Source organism: Carassius auratus, unplaced genomic scaffold, assembly GCF_003368295.1.
Source record: "Carassius auratus strain Wakin unplaced genomic scaffold, ASM336829v1 scaf_tig00215844, whole genome shotgun sequence".
Classification (NCBI taxonomy): domain Eukaryota; kingdom Metazoa; phylum Chordata; class Actinopteri; order Cypriniformes; family Cyprinidae; genus Carassius; species Carassius auratus.
The window spans coordinates 499,575-524,530 of record NW_020528270.1 but is presented as its reverse complement, the minus strand read 5'-3'; the positions used below and the strand labels follow the sequence as shown (position 1 = coordinate 524,530).

At 37.0% G+C, this 24,956-nt stretch overlaps 1 protein-coding gene across 2 annotated transcripts; it reads right to left on the bottom strand.

The window, feature by feature from the left end:
* Positions 1–901: 901 nt before the first annotated feature.
* On the bottom strand, positions 902–20,757 carry LOC113096009 (zinc finger protein 658B-like). Of its 2 annotated transcripts, none has more exons than XM_026261386.1 (2): positions 20,342–20,757; positions 902–4,494 (listed from the first exon to the last, which is right to left on the bottom strand). In XM_026261386.1, exons 1-2 carry the CDS (start codon positions 20,553–20,555, stop codon positions 2,864–2,866), a joined length of 1,845 nt encoding a protein of 614 aa, XP_026117171.1. In that variant the 5' UTR covers positions 20,556–20,757; the 3' UTR covers positions 902–2,863. The 2 variants fall into 2 exon arrangements, with proteins under 2 accessions (XP_026117171.1, XP_026117172.1); XM_026261387.1 differs by lacking the exon at positions 20,342–20,757 and adding an exon at positions 4,972–5,367.
* Positions 20,758–24,956: the final 4,199 nt, after the last annotated feature.

The following is a 24,956-nucleotide window of genomic DNA, read 5'->3' as shown; positions in this document are numbered from 1 at the left end:
ACATTAATTGTATGCAATTATAATTGTCATAAATATACTTGACGGAAGTGGTCCTGATTGAAGTGAAATTAATGTTCAGACAACTTGCAAAATAGTAAAACCAACATAAGAAAGAATTGTGATAAAAATCGTGAATTGTGATATTTTTGAAAGAAACTGTGGTATGAGATTTTTTCCATAACGCCCACCCCTACAGTATCTTCCTGTTCTGCGTCCGAGTCAGGATTAGGGGTCAGCGGTCTCTCTCGACGTTCCCAAACACTCAACCTCGGCAGCTGCTCCTGGTAGTGGTTCCACTCAAACAGTGTAGGGAAAACACCTTTTTTTCAGACGAGCCCCTTCCATAAAGTCATCAGGTCTGAAATGAACGCTACACACCATTGTGTTTTTGTTGACTTGGAAGTCATCTGTCCTGATCTGAACGTGCCACTTTTTTCTGAGATCCTCCTCCACTGGAAATGAATGGAAACTCACAGTCGAGTTGTATCTTGCTGACACAACGGCACACAACAATGTTCCGATCTAGGTCGCATTAGCTTTTGGTATCGGAAAACTATTTTCTCCATGTTTAAGATGCCAAAAACTATATATACTTACAACCAGAAATGTTTGTCGCTTTTAAGTTTTGCGCCATACCCAACGATCTCGTGAGGGTTAGCGTCAGATGTAAATATGGAACCGGAAACTGTTAGCCCAGTAGAGAGTATGGTCGGAAACACGTCACAGTTCCTGCTGCATAGAGCCTATAACGGACCAGAGGGAATATAGATGTATCCATGTATGATTCTTTTTTAAAGAAATTCAGATTCACAAACCTTCAAGGACCCGTGGGGATAGTGTGTTAATAATTAAGAACAAAGATACTGTGGTGGTAGCCAAGGACAAGCAGGACAGTTGTGGGAAAAATTGTTGATTTATTCTTCCACCAAAACAATAACAATAATGTTAATCAAATCCACAAAAGCAGATATATCAAAAGTCCAGTTCAACATAATTCCTGCAAACTCAACTAAAACAAAGGAAAAATAACTGAACCAAAACAGGCCTACAAAAAGAATAAATCTGCCCTGCTAGCAGAGTAACAATACAATGTAATAACTGAAATCAGCCCAGATGATCAACTGACTGACTGGGTAGTACCAACAACCTCTAAATATACCCATGTAGTTCCTACCAAACAAAATTAAAAAGTAAACAATCAGATAACACTTTAACAGAAATCCCAAATAACAAAAAGATTCACAACAAAATGTGCATTTTAACATTTACTTAAATGTTGGTGACTCATGGAATGTGACCGTTCACTCCATGGCCAGAGACTCTAGGACTCTAGGAAACATAAGAAGTGTGCAGCTTTCTATGTTCAATAAACTGTTAAATAATCTTTACTGTGTGTGTGTGTTTTTTAATCAGAAATAAGGGGATTTAAAAATAAATTACTACAACGAATAAAACAAACAATGGCTTATTTTCAGGTACAAAAGGTTTACTTGGCAGGAACATTCAAGAAATGCAATGAACAAATCTAAAAATAAAACACTATATAGACTGATACCTAAAGCAACTGTAATACTTAAAACTGTAATTCTTTTTAAGTCAAGAACAGAGAGTGATTTTTCTCTTTGCACTTCATTTTATTACCCTTAAAAAATAGTTTTATTTCATTTAATTTTTGGCCAAAATGTAACAACTTTTTTCTTGTAATTTAACAAGTTTATTCTCAATATTTTGTTTCGACATTTCTCTCAAAATGTAACGACTTTAATCTCAAGAGGTTTTTTTAATTTTTTTATTGCATGGCCTTAATCCTCTTCTGTGGATTGCCGTCAGCACAAGTGAAGTGGGAGAGTTCAGGCGGCAGAGTATTCTGCAAGGTCTTAAAGCTTTTCTTGAGAGGCTACATTCACAATTCAAACAATGATTTGTGCAAAACAATGATTGATTTGTTATTTGTATGGATAGGATGGCCATACGACGTTTACCTGCGAGTACAGGACAAACTGTGTTTTGTATAGCTTTCATACAGAACACTTCTCTGATGCCTTAAATACTTAGGATAATGTAACCAGAAGATTTAAGATATACGAGTATGCTTTTAAGTTTTTCTTTCCTCATGAGTTTACAATACCTTAACAAGCAAATCAATTCAACATTAATTTCACGGTGTGTCTGTGAAAGGTTGAGGTAACATCGTAGAAGTTTTGTGTGCATTTGAATGTCATGGCACGTACAACACAAAGTATCTTACACGTAACATAACGTAACATGGAAATGCACAAACTACCATACCATACCATCAAGGCATAGGCCACGAAGTGTTGATGAAATAACACATTAGCGAACCAGAGAGAATATGGAATTTTTTTCCAGAAAACTTCTTGCACAAAAAAGTTCCATCTCAACTCCTTACTTTCATTTTATTATTAGTCTACTTGTGAACCTTCTGTGTTTTGACAGTATAAGCACAAAAGATAACTTAGTTCAGCGATCAGGCGCTGTTTGACAGGCTTTTTGGTGCGCACGCTTCGGGTGTATGTGACGCTCAGAAAAGGCATACATCAGACCAGCGCATGAATGAAACATTTAACCAGCAAGGCTTTAAAGCACATGCAAATAATGTACTTTTGTGTCTGTGAATAAGTGCAGTGACCCGTGAGAGTAACTCTAAAGCCGATGTAACACTGATGTGAATGCATGTGATGTTGTACAGTTCAGACAGAGACTCCAGAACTGCAGCTGACAAAATGTACACTGTAGCATGTTACTACAATATTTCTTCAAAAGCAGATTGTAAACACATTGTAAACACATCAGATTGATCCACTCTGGTACCCAATAGGATACAAAATTTGTACATAAACAGCTAAAGGCATCTCTGTTTGTAAGGGGCCTTACTGTGATAGTTTTTTGTATGTATGTGTAGAGCATATGAATGACTGAAGCGCTTCCCACATTCAGTGCAGTGATAAGGTTTCTCTCCAGTGTGGATCCTCTCATGTGTTTTCAGGCTTGTTATCCTATTGAATCTCTTGTCACAATGTGAACACTCAAAAGGTTTCTCTCCAGTGTGGATCCTCTCATGTGTTTTTAGATGTGATGACTGTTTGAATCTCTTGTCACAATGTGAACACTCAAAAGGTTTCTGTCCAGTGTGGATCCTCTCATGTGTTTTCAGGTCTGCTAACCTACTGAATCTCTTGTCACAGTGTGAACACTCAAAAGGTTTTTCTCCAGTGTGGATCATCTCATGTTTTTTCAGGTTTGTTATCCTATTGAATCCCTTGTCACAATGTGAACACTCAAAAGGTCTCTCTCCAGTGTGGATCCTCTCATGTGTTTTCAGTTCTGCTGACCTACTGAATCTCTTGTCACAGTGTGAACACTCAAAAGGTTTTTCTCCAGTGTGGATTCTCTCATGTATTTTCAGGTATCCTGACTGAGTGAATCTCTTGTCACAGTGTGAACACTCATAAGGTTTTTCTCCAGTGTGGATCCTCTCATGTGTTTTCAGGTATGCTGACCTACTGAATCTCTTGTCACAGTGTGAACACTCATAAGGTTTTTCTCCAGTGTGGATCCTCTCATGCTGTTTTAAACCACCCGCTGAAGTAAAAGTGATTTCACACTCTGAGCACTTGTGCTTTTTTACACCAGTATGTGTTTTCTGATGTATTTTCAAAACTGAAAAATTTGAAAAACTCTTTCCACCCAAATAACATGTATATGGCTTCTCCTTTGTATGAACTGTCAGGTGTTTCTTCAGGTCTGAAGCGCTCAAAAATGTTTTATTACATTGATCACATGAGCACAGTTTCTCTCCAGCGTGGATGTTCATGTGATCCTTAAGTTGTGATGAGTGTGTGAAACACTTCTCGCACTGATTACATGTGTAAGGTTTCTCTCCAGTGTGGATACTCTCATGTTTTTTTAGATGTGTTGATTGATTAAATCTCTTGTCACAATGTGAACACTTGTAAGGTGTCTCTCCAGTGTGGATCCTCTCGTGTGTTTTCAGGTTTGTTGACCTACTGAATCTCTTGTCACAATGTGAACACTTAATAGGTTTCTCTCCAGTGTGGATCCTCTCATGTGTTTTTAGATGTGATGACTGTTTGAATCTCTCGTCACAATGTGAACACTTATAAGGTTTCTCTCCAGTATGGATCCTCTCATGTTTTTTCAGGTCTCCTGAATCACTGAATCTCTTGTCACAATGTGAACACTTGTAAGGTTTTTCTCCAGTGTGGATCCTCATATGTGCCATAAGGCTTCTTTTTTGTGTAAAACTCTTCCCACATTGTTTACAAGTGAACAGTTTCTCTCCAGTGTGAAATCTCATGTGAAAATCAAGATGACATTGGTATGTGAAACTCTTTCCACACTGAGTGCATGTGAAAGTTTTCTTAGCTCTCAAAGGTTTTTCTCCAGTTTTGACATGATTTTTCTCCTCAATTTCACTCCATTTTTTGTTCTCCTCACTTTCTTCAATAAACTCTGAAATAAAAGCAAAAACAGTTCACTTGTCAGTAACTTGAAAAAAATTGGTTCTTTCTGATACAAATTTTATGAACTAAACCTTCCTGCAAATGTAAAAATATAAGGTTTAAAACATTACATACACAAACCCCAATGTTTCTACAAGGAGAACTTTTCAATGTTTCATCAACTACAACATTATCTTACATACACTTTGTTGAAAAAAAGTTGTCCCCCATTTGCTTTATTCTAAAGATTGTTTCTATTACAACAAACAATCTTAAATTACTTGAAACTTTATAACTGTCATTAGAATTAATCTTCTGGGGTCAGATGAGACATTAAACCAAAGTCCTGACTCTCTGTTATTTTTAAAAATTCCAAATTTTCCCATTGGCCTCTGACCATCATGGCCTCCTAATCATCCCCATACATTGATTGACATCACTCTTTCTCCTCTCCACCAATAAGCTGGTGTGTATTTGGGCGTTTTACCGCAATATGGCTTCTGTCGCATCATCCAGGTGGACGCTGCACACTTGTGGTGGACGAGGAGATTCCCCCTTTCATGTAAAGCACTTTGAGTACCCAGAAAAGCACTATATGAATGTAATGGTAACACTTTCTATGAAACCCGTATTTATAATCCATTATAAGAGTTTTCTTAAGCCATTATAATAATATAGCATTATAAAAAAAAACATGGAATATTCATGAGATGATACAACATATTATAATATTTACTTATTTGTGGCTATAGCTTTTAAGATTATGAAGATTTATAATAAAATGAACAGGTTGCATCTACTTTTTACAATGGATTATAAAGGTACTGGTCATAATTAGAATATCATCAAAAAGCTGATTTATTTCACTAATTCCATTCAAAAAGTGAAACTGACAACTAAGGAAAATCCTTATTTAAGTATCTCAGAAAATCTGAATATTACTTAAGACCAATACAAAAAAAGGATTTTTAGAAATCTGAAAAGTATGAAAGTATGAGCATGTACAGCACTCAATACTTAGTTGGGGATCCTTTTGCCTGAATTACTGCAGCAATCCGGCGTGGCATGGAGTCGATCAGTCTGTGGCACTGCTCAGGTGTTATGAGAGCCCAAGTTGCTCTGATAGTGGCCTTCAGCTCTTCTGCATTCTTGGGTCTGGCATATTGCATCTTCCTCTTCACAATATCCCATAGATTTTCTATGGGGTTAAGGTCAGGCGAGTTTGCTGGTCAATTAAGAACAGGGATACCATGGTCCTTAAACCAGGTACTGGTAGCTTTGGCACTGTGTGCAGGTGCAAAGTCCTGTTGGAAAATGAAATCTCCATACAGTTGGTAAGCAGAAGGAAGCATGAGATGCTCTTAATTTTCCTGGTATATGGCTGCGTTGACCTTGGAGCTCAGAAAACACAGTGGACAAACAAAAGCAGATGACATGGCACCCCAAACCATGACTGACTGTGGAAACTCTACACTGGACCTCAAGCAACGTGGATTGTGTGCCTCTCCTCTCTTCCTCCTGACTCTGGGACCCTGATTTCCAAAGGAAATGCAAAATTTACTTTCATCAAGAAAGGTGTCAATGGTCATCTTTTGGACTGTCAAGTCAGCAGTCTTTCCCATGATTGTGTAGCCTAAAGAACTAGACTGAACTAGACTGAGAGACCATTTAAAGGCTTTGCACATGTTAGGAGTTAATTAGCTGATTAGAGTGTGGCATCCACAATATTCAAATTTTCTGAGATACTGAATTTGGGATTTTCCTTTGTTGTCAGTTTTTAGTTATAATAATCAAAATTAAAAGAAATAAACATTTGAAATATATCAGTCTGTGTGTAATGAATTAATATAATATACAAGTTTCACTTTTTGAATAGAATTATTGAAATCAACTTTCTGATGATATTCTAATTATATGACCAGCTGTATTTCCTGTATTTCTCATAGTTATAATGTATAAGTCCTAGGGTTGTGCCAATAGATAGTATCGTTTATCGACGATAGTCAGAGATAGACGTAAGCAGATTTCTCTGTCGAAAGTCAAGATGATATTAGGCTCATTCTCCTATTAATGTATTAAATTATAATAATAATAACTATTATTATTTTTATTAGGCGGCTTATTATAATTTGGCTATCAAACTGCCCAGCTATTTCACTTCAGCACCGCATTTCACACACACAAACAAACACACACAGCACGCGTACACCGAGACTGATCACTTAACTTATAACGCACACTATGTGGTGATGACGTAGAATGACTATGTGAGAACAACTATGAATAAGTTTGCGCTTTGCCACCTCGTTATTATTTTCATGCACAAAACTCAGGGTTTTGGCCATTAAAAAGTCTCCATCCTCAAACAGATGTACATCATCTGCAGATAGAAGGTATTTCATTGCACTTTAACAAGTAATCTGAATGACCTGTATGTGTGCAATATTTTAAACGAGCCCTTACTAACTTAGTTTAATACCACAGTTAATGTTAGAATGCATCTCATTCTTGTTTCTGTGGCCTGGCGTCAGACACGTCATGAGGCGAGCAGTCCAGAGCGCTGTATGACTGATGCAGTTCAGTTCAACTTTATTCCAAATATATCAACTTACCGGTTTCAAATAATTTATATTTAACGTGTTCGTTTATGTACAATATTAGTGTTAAACTGTTGGACCTGATGAAATCTACTATTGATTTTCACCGTTGTCTGATTTTGCAGAACATTTAGACTGATAACGTCTGTGTGCAGATGCGGCAGATTTGTCACAGGACGCGTGATATGACAGTTGCGTCCAACTATATATGAACTAGCTGTTTTAAACAGTATTTTTATATTTAACGTTAGTTTATTAGTTTGCTTGAAAGTATATATTTTTTTAATTATGTGATTACATAGGCTCTCTCTCGCGCGCCTGTGTGGTTTTAAACACCAAATAGTTATGCTATGACAAGAACATAGAGTCTCTCTCTTGCTCCACACATGCACGATAATATCGTGTATCTTTGGCTGACGATATGACGATTTGAAAAATGACCATATCGCCCAACACTAATAAGTCCCATATCTTGCCATTTTTCTGATGCTACTTTACTTAAAGCAGTCAAAGACCATTTATAAGTAGTAATTACATTTTTTCCTCTCAAACAGCCATAAGATCAGATTTCTGATACCAGATTAACGTATTGTGGTGGAAAAAATTCATTAAACACTGCTTCTGTATGCTTATATATATATGCATGTGTTTTCTTAGAACTGCTGTGTGGGTTCAGAAGGGCTACACCTGGGGGGAAACAGATGTCTGAGAAATGACCTGAGGGGGTCACCTAATGCCACGTTTCCACCGCAGGAACTTTACCCAGGAACTAGGGACTTTGGCCTGGTACTCAGTGTGTTTCCACCGCAGCAACCAGGAACTAAAAGTTTCGGGTAAAAAAAATGCACCTCAGAAAGTCCCTGCTGGCGAGGTGGTACTTTTTCAAAGTTCCGTAACTTTCGGGGCGGGACTTGGGCGCTAAACATGCTGATTGGTTGAGTTCACGCAGCATTGGTTGTGTTCAACCACCATTTATTCGGATAAACATTTTCAAAATATTACTGTTATTGTGTCATGAAATGTAACTTTAAATGTATTTCAGGTGAGAAAGTAGTTTATTAAAACTCAAATCTGTGGTTTATTTATAAAGACAGAGCCTATTTAAAAATGTGTTTCGCCGATCTCGGAGACGGTGAGCTCCACTCGATCAGCGGGAGCTCAGTCCTCATGTATCCGCAGAGAGCAGCCTCACCTCGGCTAGACCTGCTGATATGTGCCGCTGGCTCTGATGTCTCTTTAGTGGTTAAACATAAAATATAATTTGTTTTGGGTAAATCTAACAGGTTATCTTTGGTCTGAATTCAATTTATCTCTATGTTAAAATGAAAATAAAAAAGGCAAATTTATATAATATTTTGTTTCATTGTAATGGCTGTATATTGTAACGGTGGCACGCCATTGCAAAAGGTTTTTTTTTTATTAATTCGGGCGCCAGGTAGAATTAAGGTCTACCACCATAATATATTATACCGGGATAGCTCGTAAGCCACCAGTTACACAAAACATCCCACAAGAAAGATTTAGTGTAAATATTTATATTATTCTTTTACAAAACAAACAAACAAACAAAAAACATTTCTCACAACAGAGGTTACAATAACGAATCACAATGACTTTTATGTAGGTCAAGTGTTGTAGGCTCGCAGTAATCAATAGTCCATGATTTGCAAAGTTTAACTCAAGATATCACACTCATGCAAAATCGTCATGCTCAAAAATAATCATACAAAACATGAACAAAAGAAAAGCGCTCGCTCTGAGCGTATCTTGAAAGAGTTAGAATGAGTAATTATGAATGTTCGTTTGTGTGTGTGTGTGTGTGGGTGTATAACGTAATGTGTGTTTATCACTCACTGACGTGACTGCACAACGCCACAGAGGAGACTTTCGGGCTTGAATGGAATGGATTTGGAGTGAGTACCTGAGGTAAGGCTTTAACACCCGGCAACGCTCGGCAGCTGGTGTCTGTTGGTTCCAAAAATGCGGCGATTAAATCCCTTTTTGCAAGGGCGTGCCACCGTTACATAAGTATCACATAGTATCGTATACACATATCCCTGAACTAAGTAAATTTCTGCAGCTGTTATTATGTTTAAATGAAAACAAAAGGAGGCAGTGGTATTTGATATCCTTTTTTGTTTTATTCTAAGTATACAGAGAGGAAAATTGCAGTAGTCAAAGCGAGCTGACTGAAGTTATCAAGTACGCTGCGGTTTGCAGAATTACCGGATTTGCATCGTCGCAGACATCACACTCCTGAGTCGAATGCACAAAGTCCGAACTACCGAGGATGCAAGTCCTAAATCTGCGTACTTTGTATTGCGCGCAGACCTACGACACCAGTCTATTTGCCTAATCTTCCCGGTACTTTACACCGCGGTGGAAATGCAGAAAGCAACAGGTCTGGGGGGAAAAAGTTCCTGGAAAAAAAAGTTTGTCGTCTAGCTCTTACAATACACACATAGTGGTTTGCTGGTGTCCATTAGAGCCTTTAATTATCGTTCTGTATTAATGAGCTGCTTACTGACACACACACATATCGGAAATCGCGCAGCTCACACATCCAGGAGAAAATAAACTTGTCAATGCTGCCCCAAGACTTTTATTAAATACAGTTTGAATACTGAATCGCTACATTATATTTTCCAGCGACGAGAGGATACAATTGCTGTTTTTAAGAAAACTCACTCTAAAAAGATAAACGCACAGACGCGAATACACCCAACTTTCATCTCTCTCTCTCTCGAATAGGTAATATTTAAAAAATGATTAAGCGATTTCTAATTACTGGGGGGGATTAGTCTACGGCAGTTATCGCCCTGATCAGACATATGCTGTGGCACTATCATGCATTCTGTAATGATATGACGTTAGCAAATATTAGCAATTTTTTGCAAACATTTCTGTGAGTAACATGACCGTTAATATGAACTCTCAATTGAATGAAACATAAAACCAATGATTACTTTTCCTTAAAATCTTTATGCCATAAAGCTTACATTAATGTGTCTTTTTGTTCGCCGTAGCAGCCATGTTGCAGAGATAATTCATACCCCTTCGTTTGAAGTGTGGTCCCGAAATATCTTCATTTGAAGGGCTATCTGGCCCTTCCCCTTACCCCTTCCCCTCCAACCAATAGAGAATCGAGACACCCCTACCCCTTCACGTGAACGCGCGAAACAAAGGGGTAGGAAAGGGGAAGGGCTAAGGGGTAGAATTGGGACTGGGCCTTAATTTTGCCACAACAGTGTGATATGACACATTTGCTATTTTTATTGTAAGATCAGTTTGACTATTTTGATGGTACCCTTTAGACAGCTGTGGATAACAATTACATATCAACTAGCGTTCAGTCAAGTATTAGTATGTCTGCTAAATATATGCTAACCCTTTTTTTGATTGTCAACCAACTGATAAACTGACTATAAGTGTCTTTGCAAGTATGTTAGCTTATTCTATAATACTTGATTCAACCATTCTTGAGGACACCGATACTCTAATGATAAGAGGTAGTTGGCATGTAGTTTCAAAATTGCTTATAGTCAACATTAAGGGGACCATCAAAATAAAACGTAACCATATAAAACTAGAGTTGTTCCGATTCCGATACTAGTATCGGAAATATCTCCGATACCACAACAAATTATGGCATCGGCAAGTACATGAACCCATACCGATCCAATACCATTTTCTTAAACAAGACCTAGTCATGACCGCTAGCTTTGCCTAACCGCTGCACGTTTTTTCTTCGCTGCTCAGAATGCATTGCAAACACAGGAAGTTGTGCTGTGTTGCCACAAGCAACCCGTTTAGAGCAGCGTAGAAAAAATGAAGACAGCACTTAGCAGCACTGATCTATATATGACTGGATCGCTCATCGCGTTCTAAACTGCCAACAGACAGTGAAGCCGCTTTTATATTATAGATCAGTGGTTAGCAGTATGTCTCTGTAGTACTGGTAGTTACCGACTCCCGAGTATATTCGGTACCCGCAGCTGCGTTCAGTCACTTCCGTGTTAGTCCAACATAGGGCTCCTGACAGTAGTCGAATATATACTAGTCTGTGAATATTAAACTGCAAAATACTATTTAAATATTACTCCTGCAAATTCTGCATCTCTGTGGGTGACGGGCTCAGATGCGCGGGAGCTCGCTGTTTTGTAGTCTCTGTCGTGTGTCACTATAGGAGGACACGAACGCATAAACCGTCACTTCGTGAGAATTTACCGTTTCATTTGAGAAAACTGTCATATCATAAACACAGACAGTCAAAGATCTTCATGGCAGCCCATTAAAATAAATGTTTGGTTTAACATGAGTAAATTGACAATATATTAAGCTACTGTTGTAGCCTACAGTAGATTTGGCTATGTCTCTATGTAGTAATAATAATACGTCTCTATTAATAATAATTATGCCTAGACTTTTCTTTTTTTTTACTTGTTTTGTTGAAAAGAGATTGTCTGATTAATATATCATTTTTATATTCCTAGACTTATTTGTTGCAGTTTTTAATACAGTTATATTGTAAAACTAAAATACCTTTTTTAGTTTGCGGTGTCAGATTTTTGGCTGCATTTGAAGTTCTTTTTCACTTAAGAAAATAAATAATATTACTGCCAAATTCATGTCAGATAATAAAAATACTGTAATAAATACAATAGTTCACCATTTATTTACTCATGTTTTATTAAGGGATCAGTCTGAAGCACACCATAAAATAATTCTAGCAATTTACACAGGGCTAGTAGTATATACAGCTGTATTTACAGATACACACCCAGTTATTGGATCAGTACTCGGTATCGGCCGATACCCTTAGCCCAGGTATCGGAATCGGTATCGGGAAGAGAAAAAGAGTATCGGAATATCTCTATATAAAACATTGCTTTTTTCAGTTGGGGTATTAAGCTCACTTCAACTAACATTAGCTCCACAGAAACACTCAACATCTAACCACTAACAAGCTTTAGTAACATACTGTACAGATCTTAATGTCAAGATATGATACAGGCCATTATACTATAAATGAAGTAGATATATTATGGTGTTCATTGAGTGTTATAAATAATCATACTTAAATGTATAACCACAAATATGTAAGTATTATGACATTATAACTGACATGATTATTCAAATTATTATTATTATTATTGTTATTATGTAAATGCCCACATCACCTCAAAAAAAGGTTAATCTCAGATACAGTTAGTTTTTGGAAGAAGGCGTGCTGAGAGGAATGAGACAGAGGGGGTTTCCCAATCAGAAATCAAGCCTAGTACTGGACTAAATGGACCTTTAAACCAGATTAACAGAAATCTGTTTTTACGATATTACGATATACATTATCAGTGTTTCTTATACACTGATTTACCACTAAAGGCTTTTGACAATAAACATGAGCACAACATGTTTTAAAATCTCAACATGGTGTGGGTGATTTATATGAAAGTATCTTTGAAGGGAACTGTTTTCAGAAAAGGTTTGATGTCATTTTCACTTTATCTCATAAAGTAGTGTTCATGAGCTCAGCGCTGCTTTGTGTACAGCCGTTACTGGGGAGCCCACTGTTTTAGTGCTCCAGACGTGTGTCCTCCTGGAAGAGAATAGGGCTGCTTGATTATAGCAAAGTCATAATCACAGTTGGGGGGGGGGGGGGTAATGTAATTAATGTAACAGCACAGTCTTCAATGTAAGAATTAAACATGCTTTGTTTTTTCAGTCAAGAAAAGTGAGTGATTTTGTCTGTCTACTGTTTGATTAATATTAAGCACAGAGACAGCAAAAATAATATTACAATTAATCGATTAATCATTAACCATAATGCTGCAAAATGCATCTATTGCAGGCAGCTGCCATGACGCAAAAGCCATACACACACACACACACACACAAAACGCTTTCTCACTTGAATTAATGGGGTTTTAGTCTGAATAAAATGCTAGTAGCAGGATTATAAAATAAATAGATGTGATTATGATCATTTCATAAAATGAAGAGAGCGCGCCATACGTTTGAGATCATTTTACTTTGTTGACTATTTTCTATCCCGCACGGAGACCGCTGAATACGCCTCTTTAATTGGTTTTGTGATGCTCGTTGTTGTATTTTAAAACACAATTGCAATGTTTTCAACTGACATTATGGCATTAAAACATTATGACAATTATTACAGTATTTTTAGAATTTTTGCGTTCCGGTACGGCTAGCCTATTTGTTTGTAAAAAACAGACATACAGTGAATTAAATCGTGACTGTATGTGCGTGCAGACGACGAGCGAGCGCGGGTTTGACTAGATTTATTTGGAGATTACTGCTCATGTCTCATTCGGCACAAATCCTAATGTTTCTTTATTTGCAATATATTTTAATGTTAAACTATTATTTATAATGTAAACTACTAACACATTCGCACATAGACAGAAAAGATGATCCTCTTCATATGAGCAAAAATGTCCTTGAACCAGCAGAGTGGACCGGTATACTACGGTCTATTTAAACTGACGTTTAGTTGACTATTTTATTTTGATAATGAACAGACTGCGATTTAAGTTTGAATTGCTAGAATATACGTGTGCGCAAGGCTCGAGGGTGATAGAACAGCTGAGACAGAAAACAACAACAACAAAAAAAAACTTCTCGCAGGGTTAGGAAAATGTCTCTAGATGCCGTTCAAGATAGCCTTCATTAATGTGGCTTTGTTCTGTTTTTATTTCTTAAATCTTCTAAGTTGAGAGATTTATTTTTATTAACTTTCACTTTTAATCGCATCTCTTACTGTGTGTGGTACACATGGGTAGGGAAATGAAAGATTTCATGAAATTAAGAATTCGTTCTATTTATTAATTTGTTCTTGTTATATATCGTCACCGTCACTCACAGCCGCTCGCACGTGTTCTGCGCAAGAGCCGCACGCAGCCCACCATTAAATCAGTTAACTGACAATCGACAGCCCTAATCGTTCAATCTCTTATCGACAATTAACCGATAATTGATTAATCATTTGCATACCTAAGTCTGACACCATGGTATAATGAGCATACTCGCACGCTAAAGAGAGCAGCCCGGAAAATGGAGCGCAGCTGGAGGAAAACAAAACTAGAGAGTCGTAGTTTGCTGACAAGCTATGCAATATCACGTTCATAATCGCAGATGAATCGCATACGATTACGAACGCGATATTGCATAGCTTGTCAGTGAACTACGGCTATGTCTATTAAGTGCCGCTCCATATGAAAGCAGGTGATGGACATTTACCGCTAATCACAGAACCGGCTTTACTAATGAGACACGCATGACAATCGCATGTGATTAATCTTGCCGCCCTATTTAAAATATTGCTTATTACTTATAAAGCACTGAATGGTTTAACACCTCAGTTGAATGATCTCTTGTTAAATTATAATAGAATATCAAAATCAACTTCAAGCGGCAGATCCTTTTCTTATTTGGCGCCTAAACTCTGGAATAACCTACCTAACATTGTTCGGGAGGCAGACACACTCTTGCAGTTTAAATTTAGATTAAATACCGATCTCTTTAACCTGGCTTACACATAACTCACTAATGTGCTTCTAATATCCAAATCCGTTAAAGGATTTTTAGGCTGCATTAGTTAGGTAAACCGGAACCGGGAACACTTCCCATAACACCCGATGTACTTGATACATCATTAGAAGAATGGCATCTATGCTAAAATTAGTCTGTTTCTCTCTTATTCCGAGGTCACTGTAGCCACCAGATCCAGTCTGTATCCAGATCAGAGGGTCACTGCAGTCACCCGGATCCAGACATGATGGTGGATCAGCACCTAGAAAGGACCTCTACATCCCTGAAAGACAGCGGAGACCAGGACAACTAGAGCCCCAGATACAGATCCCCTGTAAAGACCTTGTCTCAGACGACCAGAGGTGTCAAGTAACGAAGTACAAATACTTCGTTACTGTACTTAAATATAAATTTGGGCTATCTATACTTTACTGGAGTAATTATTTTTCAGCCGACTTTTTACTTCTACTCCTTACATTTTCACGCAAGTATCTGTACTTTCTACTCCTTACATTTTAAAATAGCTTTGTTACTATTTAATTTCGGCTTGTTTTCATTCCCGCTTGTAATCATGCAAAAAAAAAAAAACCTATCCAGATAAATCGCGCCATCCGGATAGAGTGAATTTGATTGTGGTTGGATGAGAAGTATAAACATAAACCATTCCGACACCCTATTGGTTTGTACGCGATCCATCGCACCTGCACATGACACACATCACACTCCAGCAAGGACATAGCCAGTTTTGGGTTAGTTTATCAAAAAATATATTTCTTTAAAGTAGGGTTGGGTATGGAACCGGTATCCGATCGCCTCAGAGTCAGTCACCTTAAATTTCATATGAAACCGGCGTCAGACCGGTCTCCTCCCGTCTTTCAGCGTTCTCTTCATACCGCAGACCGCGGCGGAGCAGCGTGAGCTCAAACAGAGACAGAGGACACAAGGTATGCGTTTATCGATAGATTGTTAGAATATCCATATCTGTGCAGTACTTTGTCATAAATACGGTTTACAAAAGGTCACGAAGAAGCAGTCGGTTTCTCATCTACTGTAAAGTTTTCGCTTGTCACTGCTCATCACACCACAGCCGTTTCCTCCAGCGAAAATCTAGCCCTTAACACATATAAACGAACATGTACTTTAATTACACTTATTTAAATATACTTAATTTAATCATACGTACTTTATACATACACTAGCTACTGTGCAAAAGTTTAGGCACGTTATTTTCAATTAAAAGAATGCTGTTCATTTTGCTGTAGTGTGTCAGTGAAAAATATCAGTTTACATATCCAAACATTCATTTTGCCGTTGTCAAACTGCTTGTGCATTCAAAATCGCACTAGATTATTATTCAAATTAATGGCAAACTGATATTTTCTACAGACACACTACAGCAAAAGATATGAATAACTGGCTTAAAACCATTTTTTGGGGTGAAAATACTATTTCTTTTCCATAAGACTTTTGCACAGTACTGTATTTTAAAAATGACATTGTTGCTACTTTATAAAGAATGAGCATACAGTAATTCACACAACTGATTAAAAACAGAGACAGACAGCACTCATCTTAACTAAATATCAGAGATTGACAGAGATACAGTAGAAACATTATGTGTGGTTTTGTATTAAATAATGACCCAGATTGTGAAATACATTTATTAGCCTTAGATTAAAGGAAGCACAACTTGGGAAATGAGAGCATCCAAGGTGAAAGCTATGGATTTATTTTAAATATTTGTAATGTTCTTTAAAGTTATCCATAGTTTTTTTTTTAGGTTCTTTTTTTTTTTAAGGTATCGGTTCAGGCACCGGTAGGGTTTTAAAAGTATCGAAAAGGCACTGGACACTACTTAAAAGTTATTATTTCTCACTGGCTCATTTACCAAATGCTTCCTCCAAGTGCTTCCTCCTCCACAAAGTCAGCTACTGTAGGTAGTTCGGTAGAGAGACATTTGAATAAATTATTGTTTGCGATTGATGACGTGATTGACAATATTGTGATTACTAGGCTTTACCAACTTTGTAACTCATTACCCCCCAAACACTGGACATAGCACTAGCAGACATATGTACGGAATTCAGGAAGCTATCATTCAAAAAGGTATCAGGATGAGTTATTTTTCATTTTTAGTTTTTGATTAATCACTTGGATTAATCATTAATTTTGACAGCACTATAATGTTTATTGTAAATAGACAACGATACAAGAGTAATTGTTACTAAGCCTGCACCAATGTTCTTGTCCATTCCCCTCACAGATTCCTGCAGCTAAGCTTGGATGTACATTTACATTCAATCAAAGGTTATTGATGACATTCCTCTGAAGTTTGACTTTTTGCACCATAACAATACTTACTGGAAACTGGTCATCATATCTCTAGCTCTTTAAATGTATTTGCATTGTACTAAAATGCGTTCATTTTCAATGGGTATATAGGCGTCTGAAACAGGTAGCCTAGTGCATCCCAATTTTTTCAACATTAACCTTTTATAGGTCCCGTTTTACATGCGTTTTTTAAGCTTTGATTGCGTTTACAGTGTGCAGTATAACATGTGCTCATGTTTCACGTGTAAAAAAAACCAGTATTTTTCACACAATTCACCAATCTGTATAGCGCTGTTTTCACTGTCATAAAAACGGGCTGATGACTTCCTTGTTCTATAAAGCATACCTGCCAACCTTGAAGAAATTTTATGAGTACTAAATCAAAACATTAAATAAATGTGCAAAACCAGAAGTTATCAATATCAAAATCAGTTTGCTAAAAACAAACAATTTTTTTTTTTTTCATGCAAAGTGTTTAAACTTTTGCATTGTTTAACTTGTTAAAGGTTGCAGATTTGGCTTTTTTAAGTAGTGCATCAGTGAAAGTCTCTTTGTAACAAATGCTGCCTTTGGAGGCAATCATGACTTTTCTTGTCACCAGAGAACTAAACATCTCTGTGCTCATATTAATATATTATTATTAATGTTGAAAAGAGCGGAGAATATTTTTTTTTCAGGTTTTTTCGGGGGAATTAATTGAAAGAACAGCATTGTTTGTTACATTTGTTACAGTTACATTTATTTGTTACATTTATATTATTTACATCAAGCTTTTGAATGGTATAATATTGCATATTGTTATTGAAACTTCATAATGTTTTACTTGATTATACATTTAGTCAGGGATTATAGTTTGGAAAAAGTATAACTAGTAAAATGTTCATACGTTATATGAACTAGTACAAGTATATAATTAAATAATAAGAGACTTACTCATGTTTATGATCTCTGCTGAATAAAGCGCTTCATTCTTTTTTTCTGAGGAAATCCAAATCTCAAATACTCAACCACATCACATTTCGGGTGACTTATATCTTATTCCTCTCATCGCAAAGCAAACAGTAAAATAAAAATAAAAACTTTATTTAACATTAGAATCTGAATAGAGCATTCAGCGTGGGGGTGTGGTCGAATTAGAAGATAATGAAGGGAGATGTGAAAAACGGACAAGACATCACGTTGTTTTCATATGGATTACTTTATCACAGAATATTTGTTTTCGGCGGCACTTGTTTAGTTTAAAAGTAAACATGTCAATTTTTCTATATATATATATATCTCTCATGTCTCTTCTTTTGAGTATTCACTGAATACAGTTCATTTTAATGACGTGCTTGTAAATGAATATCACAGCAGACAAAGGCTGCAGACAGCACACCTTGTTTGTTATGTTTATTTTATGTGCACAAAGTTTTGTTGTTATTATGTCTGTATACAAATAAAAGTAGACCCTTTACAGATTCGATTTTGCTCTTATTTGTACGATCAAAACTGAAAGCGTAATTTAAGTTCTTTTCGGGGTTATCAGGAGAAAATGACTCATAACACGTATACGCGTTAACCGACTCACGAGGGTTGAACAGAACACTTCAAAACGAAAGAAAACAGACTGCTCTCTGCTTATGTAACGTTAATCCGTATGAAATGTGCATTTCTCTGGCGCGTTCACTACTGCGAAGATCGCAAGACAGCATCGTCAACTTTATCTTTGCAGTCGACACGACATTGATACAGAAAACACTTGTTTATTAATAATTATATTCATAAAATATAAAATATTCATAATCATTACTTTTGCCGGTTCTTTGTAACAGCTTTTAGGTGCGTTATTGGCAGGGCCACCCTTACATGTTAGCCTACATAAACTGAGCTCATCACAGCTGGACTGCTTGTTATAATGTCAAGGTCATTTTTAATGCCCATAAATTAAATTAGGCTTAACATAGCCTAACTGTTACCTTTATCTTACGTTAATCAGCACCTGGCCTGTCTAAAACCGTCTAGATTTCAAGCCATTTCACCACTTTTCTAACTGCCAACTAAGCTTGTGGATAGGAGGGGCAGGTGGGCGGTGGGTTAACATGCACCACTCTGATTGGCCGAAAGCTTTTCACTCCACTTTGACGCTGTGGATCAGCGGCAGAATCAGAGTCATATATAGATTGCATAGAAACTGAAATCTGCGAAATGCGAGACGCAACAAAATGCGTACCTAGAGAGCAGCGAATCGTACAAGCGTACTTATTGGTCAAAATGCGTGCAGAGTACGAAAAATGCGTACATGTTGGCAGGTCTGTATAAAGTCCCTCCTTCAGAAATATGTAACGACTTCTGTTTGGGCCAGCGGTTCCTGTATTGTGATTCGACAGCAGCTTACAGCACGCTGCCCTCCTGCAAACGCAATTGGACTAGTTTGGGAGTCGTTTTGAGAAGCAAGTGGGCAGGAGCATGTGCTGGAGATGTATTTATAGTCACAGGAGCGTTTTTACTGACGAGATGCGCATTTGATTTTTTTGCACAGCACTAACATCTAGTTAACAAAGCTAAACAGCTTTTAAAGAAAAACTAACAAAAAAATGATTTAACTAAAGTGGGCATGCTGTGATCTGTGCTGTATTTTTTCACTGTAACTTAAAGATTCTGTCTGAAAAAAAAAAAAAAAATTTATATATAAAACAACATGGGAGAGGGAGAGATCGTGAGTCATTCTGGGAAATGGGACGGGAATTTCTCCCAGTTATTTTGTGGGATTGGGACGGGATCTTTTTTTGCGGGAGAGGGACGGGAGAGATTTGAAAATCCACTCCCGTGTCACTATCACCCTCTACTTCACACACACACACACACAGCTGCCATAGCAACAACGAGTCGCATTGGAGTGACGTCAACTCCCCCTTGAACTGATTGGCTAGAGGCCCAGCTGTCAATCTAGAATTTGCGGCCAATGGTGACGCTGAAGCCTCCCCTGATTTACATGAAACTCAAACTGCAACTTTTAGAAACGCAAGCGCAGCGTGGAAAAAAGAGCAAAGGGGAAAAGACCACAAGCACACAAAAAAATAACATATGAGCAGGAAACCTGATTTTGTTTGCGATTTGGTAAATGTTGAATTCATGTTTCAGATTTGTGTAATCCATGACTGCACTGTTTGTTATTTTAAAAAATTGAATTTTTTTTTTGGTTTTGTGCATTATTATTTTACACGTGTTTTTAAATATTTTATTTATGCGCATTATTTTTCGATCTGTGACTGCAATGCATTTGGTGGGAAAATAATCCCATACAGGTCCCCAAACCCCCTCAGGCCCAGAGGATTAATGCTTCTTAAGACAAACAGTACCACAAACACTCATTAAATATGAATAAAGACCTAACGTTACCTCCTCCTTCCTCGTGTTTTATTTTCCAGGTTTCTGGTTCCTCTTGTTTTATTTTCCAGGTTTCTGGTTCCTCTTGTTTTATTTTCCGGGTTTCTGGTTCCTCTTCTTTTATTTTCCAGGTTTCTGGTTCCTCTTCTTTTATTCTCCAGGTTTCTGGTTCCTCTTCTTTTATTTCACTCGTGTTCTCCCCAGTCTCCTCTTTAACAAACACCATCTTCAGCTGATATTCTTCCCGATATATTTCTCTTTGCTTCAACACTTAGACACGACTAATGATGAAGTGAATATAACATGTATTCACTGACCCGATTCAAAAACTGTATTTTCCTGTTTACAGAAATTATATTTCTAACAGTTTGTATTAAACCAGCGCCACATTAAAACAACAGACAGCGCGGTGAAACGAATCTTCTTCCTCTGAGGCTTGATGGTGTTTGAGAAACACACAAATGTGTTTTAGCGCCACACGCTGGACTGGAGAGAGAGAAGCGGCGAGAGGCAAGAGGGTCTGGCTGCAGACATATGGGCGAGTGGAGCTCCACTCAAGAGCGGAAATACGTCACCTCCACTAGGGACGCCGCCGCCATGTTGGACCGGGCCACACTTTCCGTAGAATTACGTCGCCTCCACTAATGACGCGGCCGCCATGTTGGTCCGGGTAACACTTTACGTAGAATTACGTCGCCTCCATGGGGGCGAGTGGAGCTCCATTTAAGAGGGAAAATATGTCACTACCACCAAACTTTCGTTTTGTATTACTTGTTATATACACGTATAAAGGGTGCTTTGCCAGTTATGTCACCTCTTTGTACGTAATGTTAATATGTTCTGTACTTTTATCTTTGTTACTTTTACCTAGTAGAAAAAAAAAAAATATATATATATATACTAATCTTTTACGGTTTATGACAAGACAGCATTTTTTTTACCCCCCCCCCCCCCCCAGCAATTTGCACTACAGACATCAATTTGTTCATGTTTGTTTTACCAGTGTACAACTGCCAATGTAACATTCCATACATTTTAGAAAGTTAACCTTATGTTTTTAATATTTAGCAGTGAAAAATAAATGAAATATTAAATAAATTATTAAAATAATACCTCAACCAGAATTATGTGTGTTGAATTTTGTATTTTAATCAAAATAACAACATATACAAAATAACCACAGTAAAATAATGAAGAATAACTTCCACAATTTAGAAGTTTTAATGGTTTTTGAGTAATAATAATAATTAACACATCTTACACTACATTGAAAACACATGAACTGCAAGTGACCATAATTGTTACTGTAATAACACAATGTGTTCACATGCACGCACACTTTACTCTTCAAGACCTCCATTGTCTGTGAAGCAATCCCAGCTACAGTAGCCAGGGTGGTCATCTGAGGAGTAAAACCCCAAAAGCACTCCTTGTTGGCCATTTTCCTGGTGACCAGCCCCACAGTCTTTGTGAAGCTGGCTGCACTGTAGGCGATTGCACCTAGAGATTATGTACGGCTTTCTGTACTTTAGATAGTGTCTCTTTAAATATCTTCACTGCACCTGTTCAGTATCAACAAAAAAAAGGGTAATGTTAAGGAAATGGAAGAGAGTGAGATTACTTAGTCTAATTGTTATAGCCACAAAAACAAGAGGGTTGACCACACTTACTGAAGTCACCATCAAGCCAGCTGAAGTGTGCCTCCTGTTAAATATGCTCCTGACTGACAGTGTTGTTAAATCTCTGGCATGAACAATTACGTCAGATGGGTCAAGTTTAATTACAATACTGATATTTAATTATCATTAATGTTAAAGCAATTTACTTGTTGCTGAAGGTGCCTGGTCCACCACAGTTGTGCTTTGTTGTTCTGATGCATCTGATTGCTGGGCTGGGGACACAAAGAAGACATGAGCACAGCAAAACTGGAACAATACTATGTCTGTGTGCTGATGTTAGGTAAATTCAACACAGAATAGTACTGCATCATTCACCTATGACAGTCCCATAGCAGACAAGGTGATGGTGCTCAGAAGTTTCAGTCTCTATTTGTGGAGGTGTTATGAGGATGGATAACACTTGATATACATTTGATCTGAAACAAAAAAAGTAAAACAATAGAATAACAGAACAACAAAATAGAAAAAATAAATATGTTAATGTCACATGTAAAAAGACCTTGACTTCTAAGGTGGCAACATACATTTAAAATGTAAAGAGTGCTGCATCTTCTATGCCAATCCTATCCCTGGAAGTGAATGAAAAATTAAATATGAAAACAACCACCTCATATGACCTTTTTAAAATTATACAACAAATGCTAAAGGAATACACATACAAAACGATCGTGTCCTTTCATTATTCACTATGTTATTTTACCACAAGCCACCAAAAACTAAGTTACATCTATGCTATCCATCATGTACTAAAGGTAAAAATTTAAAGAGCAAACAATTAACAAATAAGTTTATCAGAAATGTATTATCCAAACTGTACTTCCCCAGTCAACTGAAATGAAAGTATGTTCTTCAAGAATTTATTGAAGAAGAGGCAAAGAAAGTAAGGAAGCTTTATTTTACTTATCCAGTTCTTCCTAAAGCCAAAGAAGTAACATTTAAAATTCTAAAGGACATTTATCCATCTAATCACTTCCTACTACAAGAAAGATTTAATTGGGAGAACAATTCATGCGGGTTCTGTGAGAAAGATATTGAAACTGTAGATCATATGTTTTTCCAATGTGAATCTGTACAGACTTTTTGGCTGGAATTTCAAAACTGGCTTCATTTCAAACAGATATCAATACACCCTTTGACTGTGATCTCAGTTAAGGTTGGAGTATTGTTGAAGGAAAAGATCCTAGACTTTTTGATAAATAACTTTACAATTACTTTGTGCAAATACTAGATTCATAGATAAGTAGATAAGTAAGATAAGTACGTTTTTAAAGGTTAAACCTCACTTCAGCGGATGGAAGAATGAACTAAAGATATTTGCAAAGTCTCTTCATTACAGGATTGACAGGAACGCCCAGAAACTCTTGTATGCTTTGAACTTGTTTTTGTTGTTAGAATAAGACCCTAAGACATCTTTCTTTTTCTTTCCGTTATTTATTCTGTTTTATCTTATGGTGTGATTATTGTTATTTGTTTTTTTTTCCATCTTTTTTCTTTCTATTTGGCTGTATCGACACTAATAATATGTGTTCAGTTGTTGAAATGTGGGGTAAAGGTTTGTAATTGAACTTGATAACTTAATAAAAAAACACATTGGACAGAAACATTGATCTATAAATTACTATATGTGGTGTATATATGATCAGTGGCCAGACATCAACATTGCTCGCGATATAAATCTATAAATCCATAGTGTTTAGTATTCTTATGTTACTAATTTCACGTAAGCCCTGTGCGTTTTTCTTACACTGCGCGTTACAACAGCGTCAGTTCACCATTTTAGCGATGCAGAGATAAAATTACCTGAGTTTAAGTTTGAAGTACTCCCGGCGACGCCATCTTGATGTTTTCAAGTGGAGGTGACGTATTTCCGGTTTGAGAGTGGAGCTCCACTCGCCCATGGTCTGCAGCCAGACCATTCTCGCGAGAGGAGGGAAATACAGGGAAAATTACTTGGCGAGACGATTTTTTTGACTACATATTATTGTCACGTGTTTCCATATATCTTAGCTAATATTAACATGCTGCAACGTTGTGTGATAGCCTATTCATTTATATTTGACTAATTCGTTTTTCTCCTCTAGTGCTGATCAAACAAGTCTATCATTTTAATTCATTTTCATTTATTGTTTGCAGATCGGGGATTTTTTAAATAAAACAAATCTTATCATTGTCAAGTGTAAAAAAAAAAGTGTGTCACATATTTTCTTAATCTTGAAAAGTGTAAGTTTACCCTGTAAACAACTGAACAACTAGTGTTGATGGCAAAATTGTTAAATATCCAAAGGGAATAGCAAACCACAGTGCAAATTTGATATGAATCTTTATGCAGAACCTGATTTTACCAAGTGAGACATGTTCCTGGGACAACATCTTTGTTGACACTGGAACAACATTGTGATTAACCAATCAGATTTGAAGAGCAAGTTTATAATTTTTTTTTTAAGTTTATGCTTACAATCACTGTTAGTTGCTTGTACATCAGTGTCATTCATCTATCATTTTTTCTGATTTTAAGGATCACTCATGGTTAAGGTTAGGTTTAGGTGTAGGGATATGGTCAAGACTACATTTTTGGAGTAAAATCTTGTTCCAGGATCAACAAAATTTGTTGACATAGGAACACATCTAACTCAGCAATATCAGGACGTGCAATCTTTATAATTCGTGGTATTTAGAGCAGACAGAGTCCTCATTTCTAGACCCAGTTAATTATCTGAAAGTGATAGATCTTTTTTGTGAAAGCATTCTTATTCCTGAGGAACAAAGAGGAATTAAGGGTTTGAAAAACACTAAATCCCCAGGGTGTGATGGATTTACAGCTGAACGGCACAAATTATTTACTGATGAATTTGCTCCCTTTTTAACTAACAGTATTGAAAAAGAGTCTTTACCTTCTACATTGCCGCAAGGTAATTTAATTCCTAAACCTAAGAAAGATCTTACCCAGC